General features: G+C 37.8%; 1 protein-coding gene and 1 non-coding gene across 2 annotated transcripts; both read right to left on the bottom strand.

The window, feature by feature from the left end:
* Positions 1 to 51: 51 nt before the first annotated feature.
* On the bottom strand, positions 52 to 17292 carry SNAPC1 (small nuclear RNA activating complex polypeptide 1). Its single transcript, XM_090272069.1, has 10 exons — positions 17140 to 17292; positions 14747 to 14906; positions 12637 to 12777; positions 11871 to 11975; positions 8543 to 8701; positions 7616 to 7684; positions 6870 to 6932; positions 3952 to 4102; positions 2532 to 2630; positions 52 to 481 (listed from the first exon to the last, which is right to left on the bottom strand). The coding sequence occupies exons 1-10, from the start codon at positions 17265 to 17267 to the stop codon at positions 429 to 431; spliced, it is 1128 nt and encodes a 375-aa protein (XP_090128195.1). The 5' UTR covers positions 17268 to 17292; the 3' UTR covers positions 52 to 428.
* LOC150016882 (small nucleolar RNA SNORA24) lies at positions 11515 to 11645 on the bottom strand. Its single transcript, XR_016510334.1, has one exon. It is a non-coding gene; the product is annotated as a small nucleolar RNA SNORA24 (small nucleolar RNA).
* Positions 17293 to 24732: the final 7440 nt, after the last annotated feature.

Genomic DNA, 24732 nt, shown 5'->3' with positions numbered 1-24732 from the left:
TTAATATACATCATAAATCCATTAACAGATTGTAGGTACAATAATTAGCCATTTACATGCAATAAACATTAATATTTCAAGAAAAAAAGGTTTTAAATATATTACCAAAACTGTACTAATATAGTATATCACAAAAACTGTAGAAAATATTTAAAATTTGCAAATAACAAGATTGCTTCTATTACATTCTAAATCAAAATTTTCTCTCCATTTATGCAGATTTCATACAAGAAAGTGTTAAAAATAAATTTGAGTAAATTGTTACTCTAAGTTTTTGCATTTTTATTCTAGAACTATGTTAAAGTATTGCCATTTCAAAGAAATAACCTACAGTTTCCCAGAAGAAGTATTTTTAATAATGGAAGTCTTCTGTTCAGTACGCTAAATAGAAATCTTTTCTTCTACCAGAAAGCTCAAAATTATGAACGCTATACCAGGCTCCTTTTTCTGAATTTTCTTTTCCTCTTGAGTGTAGTGACCTCTAAAGACACAAAATTAAGAAGTCATCAGGTCTATAAAAATAACACTTAATTGACAGCATACATTTAAACTATATAGATGTTTGGTATTAAATAAGAATGCCACCACAGCACAGCTCCAACAAGAAATCTTAAACCTGACATATACATGATTTTACCTCAAAATGATAATGCAACTGAAAACTTGCTAATGTAGACTCTAGTAATCCTAAGTCCTACTTAATAATGAAATAATAAAAGTAGTTTCATATGGGTATGCCCTCTCTATAATTAGCATGCACCCAGTGCAAGATCTGAAAGGTATCTAAGCCAGTGCAAAAAGAAATAAAAGTGCCTAAGATTTCAATTAAACCCGAAAATGTAACCCAAAACATTAGTACCATATATTTTTTTTTGGCTACCACAGCAGATGCCAGAACCAACACCTAAACAGATGTCCACCTAGAAATAGTTGTAAACCTAGTAGTTACTGGTCATTAAGAACAAGGAAAATTATGGAAGATACAAAAACATGAGAACCATGAAAAATATAAAGAAAAGAAATATTCTCCATCAATGAAAAACAAAAAGGGAGTAACAGGAAAAGGAATAAAAAAAGACAAAGAAAAAAGTAAGGAACCAAAAACAGACTCCTAGAAGAGCAGAGCGGCCAGGACAGAGCCCAGCGGGGGAGAGCAGGGCACAGGCCTGGGAGAGACGTCTTCACAGATGAAACTGACCAAATGCCTAATGTGTCTGAATATACCAAGAGGAGATTTACAAATGACGAAGAATCGGGGCGGTGGGGGGGGGCGGGCATAGGGGTAGGGGTAGGCGTAGGGGTCAGTGATAAGTACATAGAAAAAATAAATTAATAGGGCAAAAAAAAAGTTATTAACACTCTAGGAGAAGTAATAACATGTAGAGATTATGGAAGAATCATAGCATATTCATGACCCTATTGACAATAATGTTTTGTAAATGTTGAATATCAATACAACTAAAATAATAATTATATTAGGAAGGCGGGGCTGGGAAGCATTCAGGTGTTTGGGGAAGGAAGCTAGGAATATAAGAGAATTAAATTCTCACCTTCCTCAGTGGGAAGTCAACAGATAATCCACAGAATTGAAATATGAAGAAATGGCAATATAAATGTGTTACTTAGAGACACAGAAGTAAATACCACAATAATTTGTAAAGGGTTAAAAGTTGTTCTCTCTGGGGAGTAATAAATGGGAGAGTTGAAAGACTGGTTTCTTATAATGAGTATTATAAAATTACTTGAATTGTTAAATTATGTACATATGTAATTATGATTAATGAATACCAAATTTTTTAAAGTAACAAGCTGATGATTTGAGAATAGGACTTGCCAACTAGCTATAAAGGTGTCTGTGTGATTAACAGTTTACACACAACAAAAGCCAGCAAGCAAGACAGAAGAGAAACTAGTCTGAAACTCACCACAGATTGTAAAGGACTGTTTTATGTTGACATAAGCAAACCACAGAAGCACTCAGATTTCTGAAGGAAGAAATACTCCCTTTTAATTGTCTATTCTTTGTCTTCCATATGCTTTTATAGCACCCTGATTCTCTTTACCATAATGTACTGGCTCATTTTCCTCCCACAATAAACTGTAAGGTCACTGGGGGCACAAACTGGTATGATTTACTCAACAAATGTTTACTTAGGTCCACTCTGGACCAGTCACTGTGCTCAGATCTACAATTACTGTGATTAAAATAAAATGCTTTTTAAATTCTTGTAGTATATATCTTTATATCCCTCTACCTAGCAAGGTGCTTGAAACTAAGAGGCACTGAATAAATGCTTGCTGAATAAATACAGAGCCCAAATGGAAAAAATAAAAAGTCAACAGGCATTATTCTTTATATTATATTCATTATCATTGATAATTACCAATCACTACTCTTAAGTGTCTTCATTAACAGCATGGTTAATGCTAACATTCCCTAATATGCCGAAGATAAAAACATGACAAGAGCAGAGCCAACCATCATACTCTTCAAGCTTTCCTTCAGTAGTCTGACAAAATCTTATCTGTACCTGTTTCACTACGACTTTTGTTCTCCTCATCCTCTTCTGTAATTACAGGCATACTCAGACTCAAACATTTATCTTCCTTATGTATATTCTGTATGTCTTCTGGAAACAGATGGAAAAATGACTTTATATGAAAACAGATGTTAATCTTTGAGGAAAAATGTTATACAAATAATGTCATTACTACAACAACAACAAAAAATTAGATGTTTAAACTAAAAGCTAAAACTGTAATGGTAAACAGAAATTGGCACTTGAAAATATGTCTTTTTTTAAGTATTGGGTTGGCCAAAAACTTCGTTTGTTTTTTTTCCATAAGATGGCTCTATCAGGCTTACCTGTCTTTAACTTCATTCGAAACAATTTGGTTAAATTGTATTGGGACAGCTGTCATATCGGCATGCATTTTTTTAAAAACTCAGCAAAATGGGTAAATTTTTGTGCAGCCATTTTAAATTGAAGATGTAAGAAAATACACATTTTCAGCATTTTATGCTTTATTATTTCACGAAAAGTAAAAACGCAACAGAAACGTGAAAGATTTGTGCAGTGTATTGAGAAGGTGCTGTGACTGATCAAATGTGTCACAAGTGGTTTGTGGAGTTTTGTGCTGGAGATTTCTCACTGGACAATGCTCCACGCACAGTCTGGTAGACCACGTGAAGTTGATAGTGATCAAATCAAGGCATTAATTGAGAACAATCAACATTACACCACATGGGACTTAGCTGACATACTCAAAACAGCCAAATCAATAGTTATTAGTAAAAATGAAACACGTGTCTTTTACAGAAAAAAACCACATGAACTTTTTGGCCAACCCAGTTTTTTCAGTTTGTTCCCACCTACCTACCATGCTATTCCCAGTAGCAACTATGACTGTGTTTTATATTAAGCATTCAATATTTAATAATGTTTCCAATGCTCCTTTTTTGTATAATTTTTTAAACTTTAACTTTTAAAATAACAGTCATTTCCTTTAAGAACCAAATACCAAAGTCAATTTTATAGATACACTATTTCAAAAGAAAGGCAAGTGTACCTTAACTAGTGTATCTAGAGGGAAATATGGTTTATAGAATGTTATTACTTATCATACCTCATTGTACACATAAGTTTGTTTCACACACAAAAATTACTAATAAAGTATGATCTGGAAAATTCTAGAGTGATTCTAGGTTATACTAATTAATCTATATGGGCCTAAATTTCATAATTTATGAAATGATGCATTTGATGACTCCTAAGGTCCCTTTCTGCAGTAAAATTCTAAGAATCTAAGGTAACTCATTTATTTTTAATATTAAATCTCACATGGTTCTCAAACAGATATTTAATCCTTCTTAATAACAAAAAATCAGTGAGGAAAGATTGTAAAATAAGATGCTTTCTCCCTTGCTGAGTCTCAGACTTTAAAAGCTACCTCTTTTTCTGGACGACATACCCCTTCCTACTAATTTCAATGTTTCTTTGTTCCTTTTCTTCCTGCTTGCTTTGATTTCTCCTTGACCAGATGCAGAATCAGAGTCAGAAGAGTCAAGTCTGACTTGACGATGCCTTCTTGACCTGGAAGCCTTAAGAGTTAGAAATTGAATTAACCACAATGAATTACACAAATACAAAATCAAAGATGAGGACAGATTTACAAAAATCATTATCATAAGAACTTTACCACTATTCTGGCTTAATACCTGTCACACGTGTACACTCAAAAATTTTATCTTTACAACAGAAAAAGTTCCTGCAGCTGTCACCACAATCTACTCAAACTGGGGTGGCACATAGTTGTAGCTGCATGGTAGGGAAATAGAGGCATAAAGGGCAAGTATTGTGTTTTACTGGTGCTCCCTTTCTTCTTTATTTTCCTTAGTTACTGCCATATGTTTCAAGTGGAACTACTTTGTGCCTGGCTCCAGCTCTGGCCATATGGCCCTGACCTAGTCAAAACGAGTTTCACAACCTACTGGTCCCTATAGTTTATTCAGAGGTGGGCAAATGATCTTGATCATAACTGATAAAACTCAATTTTAGAATTCTGTTAAACTGTTAGGAAATGAAATTCTCCCTTTCCATTGAACCTGAAGCTGGCAACATGCAAGGCTAGAGCTGTCATGAACAGCACTTGAAGACAGTGAAGGCAACATAAAAGGTGAGATATGGAGGAACAGCCCAGGACTTTTTAGTTACAGCAGTCAATGTGTAAGCAGAGTCCTGATTGACACAACAGTTTTCAGTTAATGTCATACATGCAGCGCAGGTAGATATCAACAACTGTTTAAAAGCGACCGTGTGTTGTATGTTAATTGTACCTCAACATAAAAAATAAATTCACAACTATGCAATAACCACACTTATAACAATTTATGGGGATTATAATTTAATTAAATGATTTTTTAAAATTATTTCATAATGTCTTAAGGTATCAATGACCACTATATAATATGGAAACAGTTCTGGTTTCAAAGAATATGGAATTAATTTATTGTTCTTAGTGCTTTTATTCAACAATATTTTGTACTCAATTTACAGTGGTATACAAATATATAACACTTAACTAATCTACAGTTACTTTTCATTTTTTAATTTATGCCTATTTCTACAACCAGAAAAATGACTAAAATTTCGCACAGAATACATTCTTAGATTCATGGAAAAAATCTAGGAAAAAATTAGATTAATCACATAAATTAATCAATGCTCCCTCCTGAAATGCCACTAAAATGAGAGTAAAGGAACAAAAATGAACAAACTCACAAAACAAATAAGAAACACAAGCATTTGTTAAGAAAAAAATTGGAAGTGGGGAGGTGAATAACAGCGGACAACAGAATGAAGAAAGCTGACACTGAAGTGCCCGCACGGGAGAAGCAGCAATAAAGCCAGCTGATCCAAGTGGATCAGGAACTGAAATCATCAGACATGGGGCCAAACAACGGGTAGATTATGTTGAAAATCTACTTAGGAACTAGAGTCCCATTTCTCAGCCTCAAAATTAAACAGCTGACTTCCTCCTGTAGAAAACAGGAGGTCTGCTCTCTGGAGACTAAACCAAAGAAGCTGTGGGCCTGAGGAGGCCAGCATAGCTGAGGAAGGGGAAAGAACCTGGCCCTGAAAAACAGGGAGGGTAAGTGAAACCTGCGAGAGGAATGGCGAGGCTCTCGCAGACTCTCACAGCAGGCTTCCCAACACTGGCAGCTGGGCTTCTCTGCCACTTTCCTCCCCCAGACGGGGAATGACAATATCCAGGAAAAAGAAATATTTGAAATTAAAAAGCTGTATCTCCACATGACCACTCTTTTTTTTCTTTTCTTTTAAACAGGGATGGTTTTTTCTTTTTTTTTTTTTTAAGATTTTACTTATTTATTTTTAGAGAGATGGGAAGGGAGGGAGAAAGAGAGGGAGAGAAACAACAATGTGTGGTTGCCTCTCACACACCCCCAACCAAGGACCTGGCCCACAACCCAGGCATGTGCCCTGACTGGGAATAGAACTGGCGACACTTTGGTTTGCAGGCCGGCGCTCAATCCACTGAGCCACACCAGCCAGGGCTTCACATAACCACTCTTAAATATGATCTGAGGATCTTCAAACATTTGAAAAAGCCACCAAAATAGGAACTTCTGAGGAAAAGGAGGAAACTTAAAAAAACTGTAGCATCCACAAAGAGATAAGGTAACGCTTCCAGAAAAAATATATAAAGAATATTTTTAAGTAGAAAAAGATTCAGAGAACAAGGAAAAACATTAGTAATGAAAAAATGTCAGCAAAATTTAAAAAATTCAATATAATGTTCAGAGGACAAAGTTTAAGAAATCTCCCTGAAAATAGAAAGAGATTAAAAACAGAGAAGAAAAATAATAAAAGTTTAAGAAAAGATAAAGAACAAAAATGCAGCACAGAAATCTATCAAAGAAACAATACAAAAAATTCCTCCAAACTGAAGGCTATCATATCAAATCAAAGGACGCCAACAATGATGGAAAAAAGACCTACACCCAGTTGCATCATCATAAATTTTCAGAACTCCAAGGATAAACAGAAAATCCTAAAACCTTCCACAAACAGGAAAACAAAAGCTGGAAGACAATAAAGAACACTGGCATCAAAATTCCAGGTAAATACCAGAAGCAATTAAAAGAGAAAAAGTTGAAGACGTTTGCCTCGAGGTTAGGAATACAGGGGTAGGAAGTGATGGGGCAGGAGATTATTGGGTTATACAAGCTATATAGTATTATTAGACTTTTTAAACTGTGTACACGTGTTTTTTAAATGAAAAATAAAAATGTAATTAAAAAAACAACAACTCAATTTCTAAATTACCTTACTAAAGAAATAACTTACCTGAACAACAACTGAAAAGGCCTTTGATTTTATTTTCGCTAATGTTTCTGCCCTGTCGCATCTCTAGAAGTAAAAATACACAGGAAGGGGAAAAAGTTAGAACACGTAAACATTAAGTGAAATTATGAATACTCACAGAAAAATAAGATTTTAGACAGAGGTAGGGTATAAAAAAGTAACATCTATTGGACAGATATTGAGTAAAGACATAAACCACATTCTCACAGCAGGTTCCATGATAGCATCCCCACAGTTACTGATTATTTTCAATCAGGATTTACGGAGGAGAATAAGAAAAAAGCCTTGGTGATGAAGCCATTTCCTCCTCATCAGTCTATGGCCAAAGATGGCCAGGCCCTCCTCTCACCAGCTAAGTTAGATGAAAACTCCTGAGGCAAGAAGCAGGACTGAGCAGCTCAAGCCCCACCAGCTGAAAGGCTGATAGGAAGGGAGCAAAGGCATCCTACAGAATCCTTCCTCTGCCCCTGCAGGGACTCAGGGCACTTCCAGCATCGTCCTGCCCTTCCCCTGCTAATAACACCCTACTTCCAATCTACACCTGCTGTAGTCTTATGCAATGTATCCAGTGAAAAACAGACCAGCTCTTCACAGAACCCACGTTTCAGAATTTTCTAAGATACTGACCAAGCATCATAATGCTTAGTATACAGAATCACAGCCACCCATAAAATAAAAAGAAGCTAATCCAACTACCGCCCTGTAAGCAATCAGTGAATTTTTCTGACCTCTGATTCTTCTGAATTTCCTTCCCTCTTTTCTGCTCCATCTTTAAGTTTTGATTTTAAGGATGAATTCTGAAAGAGCAAAAATTTTACGTATACAGATTAACAATTCAAATTAACTACAAATCAATTTGAGAACAATGAGAATCATTTACTTAATTACTGAAGAACTAAAAGATCATTTCATGTTATTGCAGTATGGTTCTCTACCTGACATTAATATGGTTAGGTTTCAAAATAGTTCTAAAATTCATCAATAGAATGCCTAAATCCTCCTAATGAAGGAAAATATATACTTTATGTGGTAAAGAAAATTGGTTTATTCTCCTTTCCCTCAGGTTTCCAGAGGTCTTAGTAACGCTCCTAAGGCAGTTTATTAGCCCTGGCTATCTGCAGCTGTGCAGCAAAGTGGGCCCCGTGCTGCCAGACCTCTGACTTTCAAGAGAAGCTGGATGTCTAGAATTTTACATGAAGTCTACAAATATTTAAATGTTAGTAATCAATTCAAAAATTTAAAACAATGTTAGGATCAACGTTGTGCCAAACAAAACACACCTGTGTGCAGGATGTGGCCCAAAGACTGCCAGTGTGTATCCTTTGGAAAATGCTCATTATAAAGATTGCAATAAATCAGTAGTATACCAAAATGATTTATTCCTCTATAATTATATATATATTATTTGGTTATACATTACAAAATTGTCATTAATTATACTATTTGATTATATATATAATATATATAAAATCTATTTATAAGGTTAAATAATATCACAAATAGCTAAGAGGTGTCAGAGAAAAGTAAAGCCCTCTAAATCTTAGCTCCACAGGAACGCAGCCACTCAGCTAGGCTGCCTCTCAACATTATCACCCATGTGCAGTCCTGTGTAAGTACAAATGCAAAGGTGAGGTATCAAACAAGCAGTCACATACCTTCCTATCTTTGAGCCACTGCTGATGCTCCAAAACTATGTCCTTAATATTATCAAAAAAGTCATCCTTTATTAAGCTGAGGGCTTTGTCTGGATTGGTCTTATCAGCTGAAATTACATGTTTCATGTTCTGATAATGATCGTGAACATTCAGCATTTCCTAAAGGCATAAAGATAAGTCTTTTATTTCAGTTTTATATAAGAAACTTCTAGGCAAAACCAACACAAAATAAAATGACATTCCAAAGTGACCATTGATAAGGGTAACATGCTATATACTATATAGGAAATAATATAACCATGTAAACAAAATAGTACAGCTTTACTAATAAAGCATAAGCTGCTTTCAGAGGTATGTATTCATTCAATTCAATTTAACAAACATTAAGTATTATATGCTATTTGGGAAAAGAGTAGTTAATAAAGGATTACATTCCTGGATATAACGAAAATTATTTATAGTATAAAATATTATTAAGTATCACTACGGATAATAAGATCACATTTTTATTTTATATTGTATATTTACACAGTTCTTTACGCTTTGCTGTAAGTTCCTGTATAATGACTACACTTAATCCTCCAGAGATATGCTGACAACTTTTACAAGTTACAAAGCCTATGCGCCTGCACCCATAAGCTGTATCATTACTTCAGTGTTAAAACGTAGGATTAAAAGAAATAGAGGGGATTTATGACACCATTTGAGGCACTGTTTATTAATCAGACCTTCCTCCCCCGGAAACTAACCAAATGGGCAGATGTACGGGGTAAGGAGAAAGACAGCACATGGCAGGCAGACTTAAGAAATCAAATAAAATCAGTATTGGGACTTGGCTCGAAGATCAGCAGGGAGCTATCGACACTTTCTTCATAGATGGTCACTAGGTCTGCATCATCCCTAAGTTAGGCTACTCAACTCACTTCTAGTAGATTTTGGTGGAATTAACAGACTTCGTTCAAGGAATCAGAAACTGCTCAGTAGTGATGAGTGCTCCTATGTGCAGAATCTTCAAAGGGAAACAGCGTCCAGAATGTGGAGCCCCTGACTTTTTATAGTTCACAATGTGGCGTGCTCCCTTTGTTTTACTATATGCGCGACATTACAGGGGAAAGGGCACTTGGGGCCTGGTTTGGGCCTGATTTCTGTCCCTTGCTAGACTGTGATCTTGAACAAACCCCTCAATCTGAGAGTCATGTTCCAGATGGGTACAAAATTAAGTAATGCCACCTAACCCCCTGTAAAACTATTAAGTGCACTTACACAAGTGAGTGTTCTGCCTAATGTAAAGCATTATACAAAATTAAAGCGCTAAGAAATAAAAGAAAGTGCCTGGACTTTGGAGTCTTACAGACTTGGATGTTTAAATCCAGTGTCTGCACCTTAGTTTCTGCAAATTACTTAACTTCGCTGAGCCTCAGTTTCCTTGTGTTTAAAATTAGGAAAATACCACTTCCTCTGCAAGATTACTATGATGATTAGTGAGAAAACATACATAAAACATATAACATAGTTCCTGGCACATATTGAAAACTCACCACATAATTGCCATTATTATAACTGTATATATGAAAAAACCAGACTTAGAAATGAAATAATTAGCTGAAGGTCATATTTAAGTAGCAGAGTTGGAATTAAAAATCAGATGTTTTGATTCAGTATCTTATTCTCTTCATTTTATTATGCCTCATTAACCACAAAACTAGAACTAATGATTGGCAGAAAAATGACCAGAATTCAAGATCTGCTCACATGGAGACAAAAGCATGTGCAAGCAGTAGAAGGAAAGTAGAAAAGTACTAAACTTAAGGATTATCAATGAGTATGGGTCAAAGTCTATACAAATACAGGACAAACAGAATCAAGAGATGTATTGAGAGAAAAGGCTCTCAAAGGAGATCTGTGGCAAGTCAAAGATCAAGATAAAGAAAGGATGACTTGACACAAGACTACTCCATTCCTAGAAGCTCCTAGGAATAGGTATTTCATAGCTTGGCCTTTCTGACCCTCCTCTCCAATGACCCTAAAAGCATAGGATTTTGTGCCCTTCCGGGGCTCAGTTGGTTGGAGCACAATCCCAAACACCAAAAGGTTACAGGTTTGATTCCCAGTCAGGGCACATATCTAGGTTGTAGATTTGATCCCCAGTCGGGGCATGAACAGGAGGCAACCGATCAATGTTTCTCTCTCACATCAAAGTTTCTCTCTCTTTCTCCCTTCCTCCCTCTCTAAAGATCAATAAACATAAAATAAAATAAAGAATAGGCCTTTGTTCATCATCCCAGCTCTGTCTCTTAAATCTTCCTAGTTTGCCGTGAGTCTTTAAATAAGCATTGTAAAAAGAAACTTAATAAATATATTGTTAAAAAATACAATTAAAGTCACTTTAAATCCTTGTTTTATGATCTACTTTTAAAAAATCAAATACAAATGATGGTTCCAGTATATCAATCTAAATATCCTGAATCCAAGTCCAGTCTTCTATATATAATTTTTTCCAGATGAATCAAGCATATTATAAATTACAACAAGGAAGCACTTGCTTATTCTCTACTTAAGAAAATAACATTCAGCCCCGACCAATGTGGCGCAGTTGGTTGTGTATCATCCCACAAAGCAAAAGGTCACTGGTTCAGTTCTCAGTCAGGGTACATGCCTGAGTTGTAGGTTCCATGCCTGGGCTGCAGGTTCAATTCCTAGTTGTGGTGCTTGCAAGAGGCAACCTGTTAGTATTTCTCTCCCTCTCTTTCTCCCTCCCTTACCCTCTCCTGGAGCTATTGAGATTTGAAATCATGTTTGTACTGTGCACTGCAGGAAGCTGAATGAGACTTCACCCATGTCACGGAATTTCTCAATCCCTCATATGCTTTCCATCACCCATCAGAACAATAAGCTCAACTTCACAGAAACATCTGGAAAATAGTTAGATCTTTGTGCAATAACCCAGCACCCTCCAGGTTTTTAAAAGTGAAGAATGTTACTTGTGCAAGTCAGAATCTGATACCAATTAAATGGTGACAGCTTTGCCAATAAACAAGAATATGCTCTTCCATGGCTACGACGGGAGACTGCCACAGTTGACAGGTCCCAAAGACACATGGAACAGTCTTCCACATCTTTGTTTCTGACTGTGTTTCAAGATTTATTTTATAAATTTGGATATATTAAGGATGTATTATTTCTGATACTTTAGAGAAAATAACATGCATTCTATTATTGGTTAAATAATTAAAAACTTTTCAGTATCCAGTAGAAAATGGTATAACCTCAATATATAGTTAATAATAAAACATTCTTTTTAATTTCAAAAGAATAAATGCACATTTACCTCTAATACATCAGAAGTGATAAGTTTCGTTACACGGTCACTTGGGTCCTTAAATTCTTCTGTAACTTTAGCTCTTTGAATTTTCCTCTTCATTCTACATGACAGCTGTATGAAAATGAATGTCTTTTAAAGTATATTTTTTTAAGTACAGAAATAAGTATGACAGTACCAAAATTGTCTATCAGTAAACATGGATGAAACAACACCACTGAGTATATATTAAATAAGCTATTTTTCAAAGACTATGAGACTTTCAAAATAACCCTTAACATAACCCACATGCTTACAAATTGAGATGAGATTCAGAGAAGTTCCATATTTGACAGCTGATGGCAGAACAAGACTAGAGCCTAGTGCTCTTCTAATCTAGTGTCTCAGCTGTCATAAGATCAAAGAAATATCATGTTTCATTAGTGGAAGCTTCAACCTTTCACCAACTGCCATTACAGTTCCTTGGTCCTCTTTCAGTAGTGCCCTCTCTGATGTTTGAATTTAAAAACTGAACGAATGCAGGTGCTGAATGTAATGTCCTCTCCTAACAATCTGCTCAACAGATAGCAACTGGAAACACAGGGCATAAAAGCACAGACTGAACTTTGTTTGCAACAAAAAGTAACCAGAAGGTATTTTCTCCTTTTTTAAGAAGCCTTTCTACAAGTATTAGAAACTATATAATATTCTTTCCACATTATGGAGACAAAGATACTTTATGGACAATGAAGTAAATTTCACGTTTTGAAGAAACAATCTATTTTAGGTAACATACCAATTTGGGCATTGCTGTAAAGTGAAATGCTTTGTCTAGTCGAAGCTTCCTAAAAACATAGGCTGCATCATAATGTTGTGCATTTATCAAGTCTTGCTGAAATTTTAAAACTTCATCCCAATCCTTCAAGGCAACTCTAATCTGCGAACAAGAGAAGTAAAAAAACTGTTACCATATGTAAATCTTCTTCACGAATGTTTTATAATTTTGAAACACTGGCATTGCTACATAAATCAGCTTGCTGTAAAAATACTGTACCCGAGACTTCCGGTCAAGATGGAGGCCTACACTGACATGCTTAATTTCCCTCCATAACTAAGAAGGAATACAACTACCACAAAACCAGAAATAACCAGAAGTTCCAGAAAATAAAGCTACGTGGAAGTTCAACATATGAAGTTATAAAGAAGTGGTGTTCGTCCGGTCGGGTAGGAGGGGCGAAGCCGGGGCGGAGAGTTCAAGCTGTGCTGGTGGCGGCAGGATGGCGGTAAGCATAGACACCCGTATTTAAGGGGAGGTGAGAAGTGCCTGGGGAGCATACCTGGCTGCAGACCAGACCCGTCAGCTCGCAATGCTGGGGAAGGCAGACCCCCACTGCCTCGGACTGTGAGGGCCAGAGGGCATGGGGACGGATGAGGCTTCCGGCCTCTCAGGGGAGACAGTATGGCAAGAATCCATCTTGGACCCCCGCCTCCACATAAAACGCCACAGTGTGGTGAGAAGGGTCTCCTGGTAGTGACAAGTGCACGGGGCTCCAACCCCTATAGCATAGGAGATGTGATAGCCCCGCCCAGGAAGCAAAGGTAAACACAAAACTGTCAGGATGGCACAGTTCATGACAGAGATCCCAATCACACAACTGACCAGACAGCAAATATCTAACCTAATGAAGTAACAGATAGGAATCTTTCTGAGGCTCAGTTCGAAGCTTTGGTTATACAAATGCTTACAGACCTAACAGCAGATCTTAAACAAGATGGGGAAGGAATGAAGGCTAGTCCTGCTCAAATGAATGAAAACACATACAAAACTAGTGGTGAGAAAAAGAAAACCAGAGATCAAATCAATAAATCAGAACATCGGGAAGGAACAAACAGTCAACCAGTGCAGAAAGAGGAAACAAAAAGTGAGGAAAATGAGGAGAGGCTCAGAAACCTATGGGACAGCTATAAGCAGGCCAACATCTGAATCATAGGGTTGCCAGAAGGTGAAGAAGAACTAGAAATTGAAAAATTATGTGAAAAAATAAAGAAGCAGAACTTCCCTAACTTGGAGAAGGAAATAGATTTACAGGTCCAGGAAGCACAGAGAGTTCCAAAACAACTGGACCCAGGGAGAATCACACCAAGACACGTTATAATCAAAATGTCAAAAATTAAGGATAGAGAGAATCTTAAAAGCAGCAAGAGAGAAGAAGAGAATTATATACAAAGGGATCCCAATTAGACTATTGGCTGATTTCTCAAGGAGACTCTGCAGGCAAGAAGGGACTGGCAAAAAATATTCAAAGTAATGAAAAGCAAAAACCTACAACCAAAACTACTCTATCCAACGAAACTGTCATTCAGAATAGAAGGGCAGAGAAAGTGCTTCGAGGACAAAGTAAAACTAAAAGAATTCATCAGATCCAAACCACTGTTAAATGAAATATTAAAGGAACTTGTTTAGGAGAAAAAGAATCAAAACTATGAACATTAAAATGAAAACTGTATCACAACAACCAAGAACAGAAGCTAGGAAATAAAAAAAAAGGCAAACTAAGTAGGCAACGAGAGTGGGAAAAGAATTATAGGTATGGGGAACGTACTGGGAGGAGGTCAGTGGGGAGGCGGAAGCGGGGAAATGGAAGGAGATGGTACAGGAATTAAGAAGCATAGTAGGAGGGAGTGGAGCAGACAGGAAGATGTTGAGAAAAACTATATGCACAACCAATGGGCATGGACTAAGGGGGAGGGACCACTGGAGGGAGTGGGGGTGGTCACTGGGTGGAGGGGAACAAAGAGAAAAGAAATTGGGACAACTGTAACAGCATAATCAATAAAGCATATTTAAAAAAATATTGTACCCATTTTGTGTTTCTAATGGGGGTAAACAAGTCAGCAAGAATTACCTTTTGTTTTAGTTGACACAACTGGGTGTTATATAATCCATATAGCAGATACAAAGCACCAACTCTGATCTGGAAGGTGTATGGAGGTAAAAAATATCGCCAAGCCAAAGCTAAAGCTTCTTTTGTAAACGTGTTCTTTTCTAAATTTCTCATTCTACCACTAGAAAACAAAGAGAAAATATGTTATGACTTTAAATAAGTAATGAACAAAAATTAGAAGAGGTATATTCTAACAGCTGCTAGAAATTAAATGGACGTTCTACATCTGATCCCTTCCTGATTCAAGCACGGAGACCAAATCTTCGGTTGTGTTTCTTGCAGTGAGGCACAGGCAGGCATACACTAGGTAAACAGGATGCATCTACATAAAGCATCAACTTGACTTGCTGAATTGGGGAGCAAAACGGAATGGGTTACAAATTATTCCCAGTTAAGAATTTAAAACATTTAATGTATTAAAATAACCATTGTTATGTTACAGAATAAAATACAGAAGCTACATGTATTGTAATATATAATGGATATTTTACTCAATACTCTCAGTGATTCACACTAACGCTCCTTTGTCCTTGGGACACCTAGATAAAAAAGTTAGACTACAATACAATGTAATCCACTCACTCCTTCCAATCCTTCATGGCAAAGCTCACCAAAGTACAGAAGGAGCAGGACAGGAAAGCAGACTCCTCGATATTCCCAAGGCCTGCTCTCCCCAAATAAAAATACCTACTGTAAGTATAGGTAACCAAAGCAACTTCTAAAGAAAATTTTCCATTCTTCAAGTGGCTCTACTTTTTTCCTCCTTTTAGTTTTTCGTCATTAGCTAAAAATTGAGGTAACCCCAGCAAAATGGTCCTGAACTACCACTTTTCCCAAGAGGGTTACAGTGAAAAATCATGGGTTTTAGAAACAGACAAACATTGGTTTCAATATCTGCTCTACCACCCTCTGGCTGCATGATCAGGGAGAAATTAACTTAAATCTCGTAAGCCTCAATTTCCTCATCTATAAAACATCTATTATACCTGCTTTTCAGAGTTGTTCTATAGATTAAACACATTAAGCTATAAATGCATTACATTTAACAACCATTTAAAAAATTAAATTTCTCTCCTGTCATTAATTATACAACAAACAGCTCTCCATCCTCCATCCCCTGCAATGTACAAACTACATAGGTATTTTACATCAACAGAGAGAAAAAAACATAACTTTTACATCTTATTCAGCAAAACAAAGTTTTAATCACAAGAACTCATTCATTCAGTCAATTATTGAGCCTTTTCAATATTATATGTATTATGCTAATGAATACCAGATTCATCCACTGGCTGTCCTCACAGAGCTCTAATGGCGGGAAGTTTTTAAAATGACAGCAATAATAAACATTTACTGAGCACTTAAGAGTGCACTTAACATATTAATTCCTTCATTTAATCCTCGGAACTACTGAGGTACGTATTACCATTATCCCTCTTTTACAGATAAGGAAGCTCAGGCAAGTAACTTACCAAAAGTCACAGTTAGTGGGCTCAGATTCAAATTCAGGCAGTTGGGCTCTATAATTTGTGCTCTTAAACACTAATACTGTCTTTTGAACTACACATAATAAAATGTGGTAAGTTGAGAGTCAAAATAAGCATAATGTATAGGGAAAAAAGAGCAGTACCTCTCACTTAGTCTAGAAGGGCAAAAGAAGGCTTCCCTGAGGAATTGACATTAGAACTTGAGTGAAGAATAAAGTGGCCAGGCAAAGGGAGCTGGGGGGAAGCTCCAGGCTAAGCCAACGCCTGTAGACGGCAGGAGCAAGGAGTGAGTGCTGAGATTGGTAAATGAAGCTGCAGAGATGGGCAGAGGCCAATCACAGCCGGTCTAGCCAAACATGTTAGGAAATTTGAGCTGTATCCCAAAGGCTATGGAAACCGTTTGAAGGGTGGTAAGCAAGGGGTTGACATGATCAAATTTGCACTTTTGAAAGTGAACTCTTGTTGTTACAGGTAAAATGTCTTTGCTTAAGTGTTTCTTTTGTTTTCAAACACGGGGTTCTAGGAGAACAAGACTGGAGGAGGGCAAACAACGGTGACCCAGATCAGGCTGGGGCAGTGCAGACGGAAAGGAGAGTTTGAAAGGGCGACCAGGCAAAAATACATATTCGGGAAGAGGCCTCAAAAGGATGCAACCGAAGCCAATGAAATCGCCCAGGGAAAGGGCGTACGTAGCCTGAGCAAAGAAGAAGGCCCAGGAGAGATGGAGGTAGCCTTCAGAGGCTGCCATTTTTGTAAGCCCTTCACAATTGCGGCGATGGGATGGGGGTGGGGGACGGTATGCAACTACCTACTCCAAACCTGAGCAGACGCGGGCAGAGAGGCGGGTAGAGGACGAGAAACACCCACCAGAAGATGGTGCCGAACTTCATGCTCCTCCAGAGCGCCGTGAAGTCCTCAAAGCGCACGCTGTCCATCTCTTGGAAGCGGCTGAGCAGCGCCTCGCAGTCGGCCTGCAAGCCTGGAGGGGTCCCCATGCCTGCAAAGCATGTACGCACCACGAGCTATCAGGCCCCGGCGGTCACCCAGGAAACCTAGAACAGACGCCCCGCCTCCTACGGCGTGACGCATACGCGCTCCGTGACGTAGTATCCGGCCCTTTTAACTCCACCTCCTGCCTGACCCGCTGTAGCGGTTGCAGTGGTTACTGCGGGTCGGTGGCCGTGTACGTTTCAACTCTTAGTCGAAGGACTGATTAACCGTTTTAATTTCTTTGAAAAGGTTTGTATCTCAAGTGTCCTGTGATCCGAAGAAGGAATTTAGATCTACGTTAGGCTAGCTTATAAAAATCGACTTTACCCTTATTGTCACTCTTCTTTCAAGTGGAAGAGACAGAAGTCATCTTTTATAGCAAAGGAAGAACAGTTCAGACCCTCAATCCGCCCCCTGGTGGAAGGAGGATATAAAGAGGATTTACTAGAAAATGGACTGGACTTATTCTCTTATATTCTATAATAGGGAGCTTACTCTCTTGTTAGAGATCCAGCCATTTTCTGCAAACTTTTAAAAATGTTTATAAAAATGTATTTGAGGGAAACAGGATACACCTGGAAGCAAGAACTCAACAGACTGAGATAAATGCTTCCTGCAACCTCGCTTGAGCTGTTTTTCAAACATCTCCCCACTGCCACCCACCCCTATTCTACAGTCTTAGCACAGTGCTTAGCAGAAAGTATTTACCTTATGTGTATTTATTATTTGGTTTTCTCTTACACACTCTATCTCTTAGCTTATGCCTGGAACTAGATATGGAGTAGTATCTTGTACTTTTTACCATTTCTCTGATAGAATATTCAAGTTTTATTCTTTAGGAGATGTATCCTAATATAATAAAAAAGCATGGGGCTTCCTGTCTAAACGGAGATTCAACTCAACTTCCCTGATCATTGATCAATTTTTTTTTAATTTTATGTAATAGTTTAGGTATACAGAATAACTTAACCTAACGTGTGCGATAAAAAGCATGGCAGAAATAGGAACATCACTGTGCGCGTTCTGCCTCTGTGGAAACTAACATTGCCACATTAATCTGTGAATTCCTCCTTGAAACTATTCCCCTGCCTCTTCCCCTATCTTAATAACAACGACCTTATTTTGTTCCTCATCTTGTATGTACTTTATCACATGTGCATGGCTACCTAAATAATACATTATTTAGTTGTGGATGGTTTTGAATTTTATGAAAATGGTATTGCAATGTATAAAACATATACTTTGAATTGCTTATTAAATTTAATAATATTTCTAAGATTCATTCATGTTATTACTCATATCTATAGTTTATTCATTTTCACTGCCTAATATTTCATTGCGTGCATATACAGTTTATTATTTCCTCAATGCAAATGTAGGTGGTTTCCAGCTTTTGCTATTATAAACAATGGTATGAACGCTTTCATACATGCTCCCTCTTATTTGTAGGATTCCAACCAGAAAAAGCATATAAGCCTAATAAAATGTGAATTTCTGATCGAATTTTTAAATTATTTATCTTAAATACAATTTAACTGGCCATCCTTTATTTTTGTTTGCTAAACCTGGCAATTCTACTTATGTGTAAAAGCAGTCTATGAATGGAATTGCTGGATGATAATAGGTGCAAATGTAAAACTTTAAAAGATAATGTTAAATTGTTTTTCTAAAGTAGTTGAAATGATTTACATTTCACTATCAGTGAATAAAAGTTCCCGACTCAGATATATCATTTCAGAACCTTGGTATCTAATTGTGGTCTTAATATGCATTTCTCTGATTATTAATATGGTTGTACATCTTCTCAAATTCTATTTTTCATATTTCCTCTACTGTGAAATATGTGTTTATATATTTTGTTCATTATTCAATTGGGTTGTTTGCCTTTTTCATATTGATTTGTAAAATTACCTTATGAATTCTAAAAACTAAACAGATGTTTCTTTTATGTATTGCAAATATCTTTTCCCAGTTTATAACTTGTTTTTATTTGCTATGTTTATGGTGATTTTTAATGTACAGAAAATCTTATTTATAATGTAGTCAATTTTTAACTTTTCTGATAAGGATTTTGTATATTAGGGCCTTAAATATTTTCCCTCAATTACATCATTAGTTAAGCTAATACAAATAGTATAACTAATAAATCTTGACTGCTCAGTGGCTTAACACAAATGAATTTTATTTTTCTTTCACATTAAGTTCACTTAATGGAAAGATGGGGTGGGAAGGGTTCTGCCCAAAAAAGTCACCTGGAGACCCAGACAAATGAAGACTTACAATCTACAGCCCTTGGCTTTCCAGGCCACCCTGATTATACCCTGTAGACACGGGAGAAAAGAGAATGTGAAAGACTGCATGAGAGAATTTTATGGTCCATGTCTGGAAATGGTGTACACTCAAAGGACGGTCTGCTGACCTCTGCTGGTCTGCAAACTGTTTACTACCTCTCCGTCACTCAGTAGCACAGAAATTGAGATTAAGTGTTTGTAAAGTTTTAATAGCAATTTGACAAAGTAAATTTATGTTTGTTGAATCTAATAATAAAAAATGTGCTTGTATTTGGTGTGAATTTTTTTTATATTTTTTATTAATTTTAGAGAGAAAGGAAAGGAAAGAGAGAGAGGAACATCAACTTGATGTTCCACTTATTTATGCATTCATTGGTTGCTTCTTATATGTGTCCTTACTGGGGATCCAACCCACAACCTCAACATATTTGGACGATGCTCTAACCAATTGAGCTACCTGGCCAGGGTATTGGTGTGAATTTTTAAATTTCAATTTTTCTGACCTTTTTTTTTTTAGTTTACACAGTATTGACCCATGATAAATTAGAAATAAATGGTACATTACCACATATAGTTTTAGAAGCACTGGTGTACACTACTGTATTTCAGTCCACATTCCATTGTCCAGAACTCATTCATGTGGCAACATTTAGAGGCAAAGAGACCTGGGAAATGGCTTTTTCATAGAAATTTTTATTCTAATTTTATTTTTGTTGTTTATGCTATTACCATTGTCCCATGTTTTCCCTTTGCCCCCCTCCACCCAGCTTGCCCCCACTTTCATAATCAGTCCCCTCACCATTGTTCATGTCCAAAGGTTCTTCATATATGTTATTTGACTGATCCCTTCACCTTCTTTCAATCATAGACATTTTTAAGTCAACTTATTGAATGTCTCTAATAGTGCCACTTGGATTTTGATTGCCTGTATTAAATCTATAAGTCAATTTGGGATGTAATAACATCTTTATTATATTGGGTCTTCCTATCCATACATTTAAGTCATTTTTAGCGTCTTTAAAGTTTTATAATTATTCTCCATAAACTATTTTTAGTTAATTTTTATTGTATTTTTTCCATTTACCATTTACCCCCTTATACCCTCTTCCACCTCCACCCACCCCCTCATCCTCTTCTCCATAAACTTTTTACATGTCTTTTGTTAGACTTATTCCTATATATCTTGTTTTTTCTGAAGCTATTGTATTGTGTATCTTTTACTTCCTTACATTTTTCTAACTGCTTATGATATATAAAAATATAATTGAGACTTCCGGCCAAGATGGAGGCTTAGACGGACACGCTAGGTCTCCCTCTACAACTAGAGAGGAATACAACTACTTCAAAACAAAGGATAACTAGAAATTCCAGAAAATAAAACTACACGGAAGTCCAACATATGAAGTTATAAACCAGCGGTGCCATTTGGGCAGGTAAGAGTTAAAGAGGGCAGTGCTGTTTGCGGTCGCACCCGGAGCAGCAGGCGGCGAGGAATCCCGGCTGCGGTCAAGCCCCAGGCGGTGCGCGACTCCGGCGCTGGGGAGAGTGGCGGCCGCATCGCCTTGAACAGTGAGGCCCAGGGGGGCGGGAGGACGGATCCCGGTCTCCTAGCTGAATAACTGTGTGAATCCATCTTGGACCCCCGCCCCCAAAGAAAGCACCACAGGGCTGCGAAATAGGTCGCGGACAGGCAGGCGCCGGTCGCTGATTTGTGACGCGTACACAGGCACTGCCCCGGACAGCCGGCCCAAGAAAACAAAACGCATCTGTCAAAATGAGGCAGACAACTATAGAAATCCCGGTGACACAACTCACCAGGCAGCAGATAGAGAACCTGACAGATGAACAGATAAGAAACCTGTCAGAGGCTCAGTTCTGGGCCATTGTTATCAGGTGGCTTACAGAATTCACAAAAGAGCAGGAAAAAGATAAGAAAGAAGCGAAAAACTTTCATAACGAAAGGAACAAAACCGCATACGAGATAGATGGTGAGAAAAAAAAATCCAGAGTTCATTTCAACAAACTGGAATATGGAGAAGGAACAAGCAGTCAACCAATGCAGCGAGAGGAAATGGGAAGCAACAATGAGAGGATCAGAAACCTCTGGGACAGCTATAAAAGGCCCAACATAAGAATCATTGGTTTGCCAGAGAATGAGGAAGATGAACTAGAACTTGAAAAATTGAGTGAAAATATAATAAAGGAGAACTTCCCAGACTTGGGGAAGGGAATAGACCTGCAGGTCCAGGAAGCAAGGAGAGTTCCCAAGAGACTGGACCCAGGGAGAACCACTCCAAGACACATTATAATCAAAATGTCAAAAATTAAAGATAAAGAGAGAATCTTAAAAGCAGCAAGAGAGAAGAAAAGAATTATGTACAAAGGGGTCCCAATTAGACTATCAGCTGACTTCTCAAGGGAAACCCTACAGGCAAGAAGAGACTGGCAAGAAATATTCAAAGTAATGAAAATCCAAAACCTACAACCACGAATACTCTATCCAGCGAAATTGTCATTCAGAATAGAAGGACAGAGAAAGTGTTTCCAGGACAAAATAAAACTGAAAGAGTTCATTAGATCCAAACCACTGTTATATGAGATGTTAAAGGGACTGGTTTAAAAAAACAGAAGCTAGGGAGATGAAACAAAGGCAAACTAAATAGGCAACGAGAGTGGAAAAGGAACTGTGGGTACGGGAAGCATATTGGGGAGAGGTCAACAGGGAGGGGGAATGGGGAAAGGGAGGGAGATGATATAGGAATTGGGGATCAAGGTAGGAGGGAATGGAATAGACGGAGAGAGGTTGGGAGGAACTGTATGCACAACTAATGGACATAATCTAAAAGGGGGGGACAACTGGAGGGAGGGGGGCCACCGGGTGGAGGGGAGCAGAGGGAAGGGAAATTGGCACAAATGTAATATTTTAATCAATAAAACACATTAAATCTGAAAAAATATATATATAATTGAATTTTATATATTGATCTAATATCCAGTGTCCTTCCTAAATTCGCATTAATTATAATAGTTTTTCTGTAGATTCTTATAGGTTTTATATATAGATGATATTAGAAGCTATGAATAACGATAGTTTGCTTTTTCCTTTATAATCCTTATTTCTTTTTCTCCTGTTACTACATTTCCCTGGCTTAGACCTCTTTTACTATGTGAAGTATAAACATAGGAGCATGGGTGTGTGTCTATTCACTGCTAAGCCACCAGTACCTAAAAGTGTTTGGTACATAGCAGATGCTCAGTGAAAAGTCTAGTAACTTTAGTAACTAGTAAGCCTAGTTTACCTTTCAATTCTACAATTCCTATCTGGCTCTGTATTAGTTTTTATGTTTATATTCTGTATTTGGTAAACCATTATCATTATACAGTCCTTTACATCTTTAAACATGGTTTCCTTTGGTTCTTTGAACAGATTTTTAATGGCTACTTTTAAGTCTTTTTCTGTTAAGTCTGCCATCTGGACCATCTGATATGTAATCTCTGTTGCCTGCCCCCCCTCACCCCCCGCATATGGACTAAACTGTTTCTTTTTATAGCTCATAATATTTTTCTTATAAACTGAACATTTTAGATAATTTATTGTAAAATTTTGAATACTGATTGCTCTCCCTTTCCTATGGGGCTTGTTGTTTTGTTGTTTACCTGTTTGTTTAATGATGTGACTGGGCTATTTTAGTGAAGTCCATTTCCCCCAGAGTGTACAGCCTGTTACGTAGCTGTCAGAAAGCACAACCTGGGCTATTCACAGTCTCCTGGAATGACGGGTTTTAGCAGTGCTGTCCTTGGCTATCTCTTCTCTCTGTTCAGTTGTCTGTCCCTATCGTAACGCAGCTACTATAGGCTCCACTAATTGCTAGCTGATTGCTCTGTTGCTTTGACAATATCCTGGGGCATGAATCGCTCCAGTCTAATTCAATTACATTTTGAAGATCCTTATAGATCAAGTTGTTTTAAATCCTAGCTCTCGAAATCTTATCTCTATCTATATATATACCCCTCAGAGACCTAGCCTTTCATCCAGGAGGCAGCAAAAGTCAATGGCCTGGACCTGACTGAAGGTCACAAGGTCTGGACCTGTAGCAGGCTAAAGATAACATCTTGACCTAACATGTGTTTCTGAGCTGCAAAATGGAAGAACCCCCTGGCTACTTTTCTATGAAACTAGACAGAGGGGCACAGGAGCAGACCTCAGAACTGGCCTCAAGACCTAAAGAAATAATTTATTACCCTTACCTCCAATCAGTCAGCTCCCAGCACAACCTCAACGCTCGCCCCTCCCCAGCAACCCATGGTGCCTTGTAATTTCACCCCATATATTCTGTAACCTACACGCCATTGGAGAGTTCGTTCTTTAGAGCATAAGCTCCCCACCTTCATATTCACCAATTCAATACTAACCTATTTTTTCTTTCTACACTGCAAACTCCCGTTTGTGCATTACTTTGCCCAGTGTGCACAGGCAGGCAGATCCAAGAAAAATACATTGGGGTCCCAGTAACAGGATCCTTTACAGAGATAGTCTTTGAGTCTAATCTTGAGGTTTGTTCTGATCCCAAGAAGGCTCTCTCCTAGTTGCCTCTCCCTGGCTCTCTCTCTGTTAAACTAGAGGGCCTGCAGTTTAGCTTGTTGCTGTGGTGGACCTACTTACCAGCCTCCTTTTAATTACTTAACATCAGAATATTCATTGCTTTCCAGAGGACCTTTAAGTTTGAATTTTCTCACACTCTTCCCAATAAAATCAGTTCCTGTGGTGGAATGTCAGAGTTCTCTGTTCTAATGGACTTTGTTTCCCTCTGGGGAAGCTCTCTGAGCCACTGCTCTGGAGCTGGGGATGGAGCAAGGCCCACTTCTCTCAGAGGGCAGGGATCTGGGTGGGTGCAGTACCTTCTGTTCTTCTCAGGCTACTTCCACTGGCATTGAACTTCCATCTTACCTGTGAGCTGGGGTGAGGGCGCTTGGGGTTCAGCACTCTTGGCCTGTTGCACCTGGAATAGAGCCTCCATCCTGTGAATAGTGTCTGAAAGGAAGAAAGGAGTTCCCAGTCTCTGCAATCTCCAGGCTATACACACCTGGAGTTCAGACTCTGCAAAGTGAAGCTAAGGAGAACGAAAAGTGCTGGTATCCTGGCCCTCGCAGGAAGATATTGTAGCCCTTAACTGAGATC

The sequence above is a fragment of the Furipterus horrens genome, unplaced genomic scaffold (genome assembly GCF_987537825.1).
Source record: "Furipterus horrens unplaced genomic scaffold, mFurHor1.1.pri manual_scaffold_3, whole genome shotgun sequence".
In the NCBI taxonomy this organism is placed as follows: domain Eukaryota; kingdom Metazoa; phylum Chordata; class Mammalia; order Chiroptera; family Furipteridae; genus Furipterus; species Furipterus horrens.
The sequence above is the reverse complement of the archived record's forward strand: the minus strand, read 5'-3'. Positions and strand labels throughout refer to the sequence as shown.

Excerpts from the sequence above, each read along its gene's own strand:
- SNAPC1 (XM_090272069.1), bottom strand. The coding sequence starts at position 17,267 with ATGGGGACCCCTCCAGGCTTGCAGGCCGACTGCGAGGCGCTGCTCAGC. Across the intron at positions 14,907-17,139 it reads AAGTTCGGCACCATCTTCTG|TGGTAGAATGAGAAATTTAG; the intron begins GTGGGTGTTTCT and ends TTTGTTTTCTAG. Across the intron at positions 12,778-14,746 it reads TGTGTCAACTAAAACAAAAG|ATTAGAGTTGCCTTGAAGGA; the intron begins GTAATTCTTGCT and ends TCTTGTTCGCAG.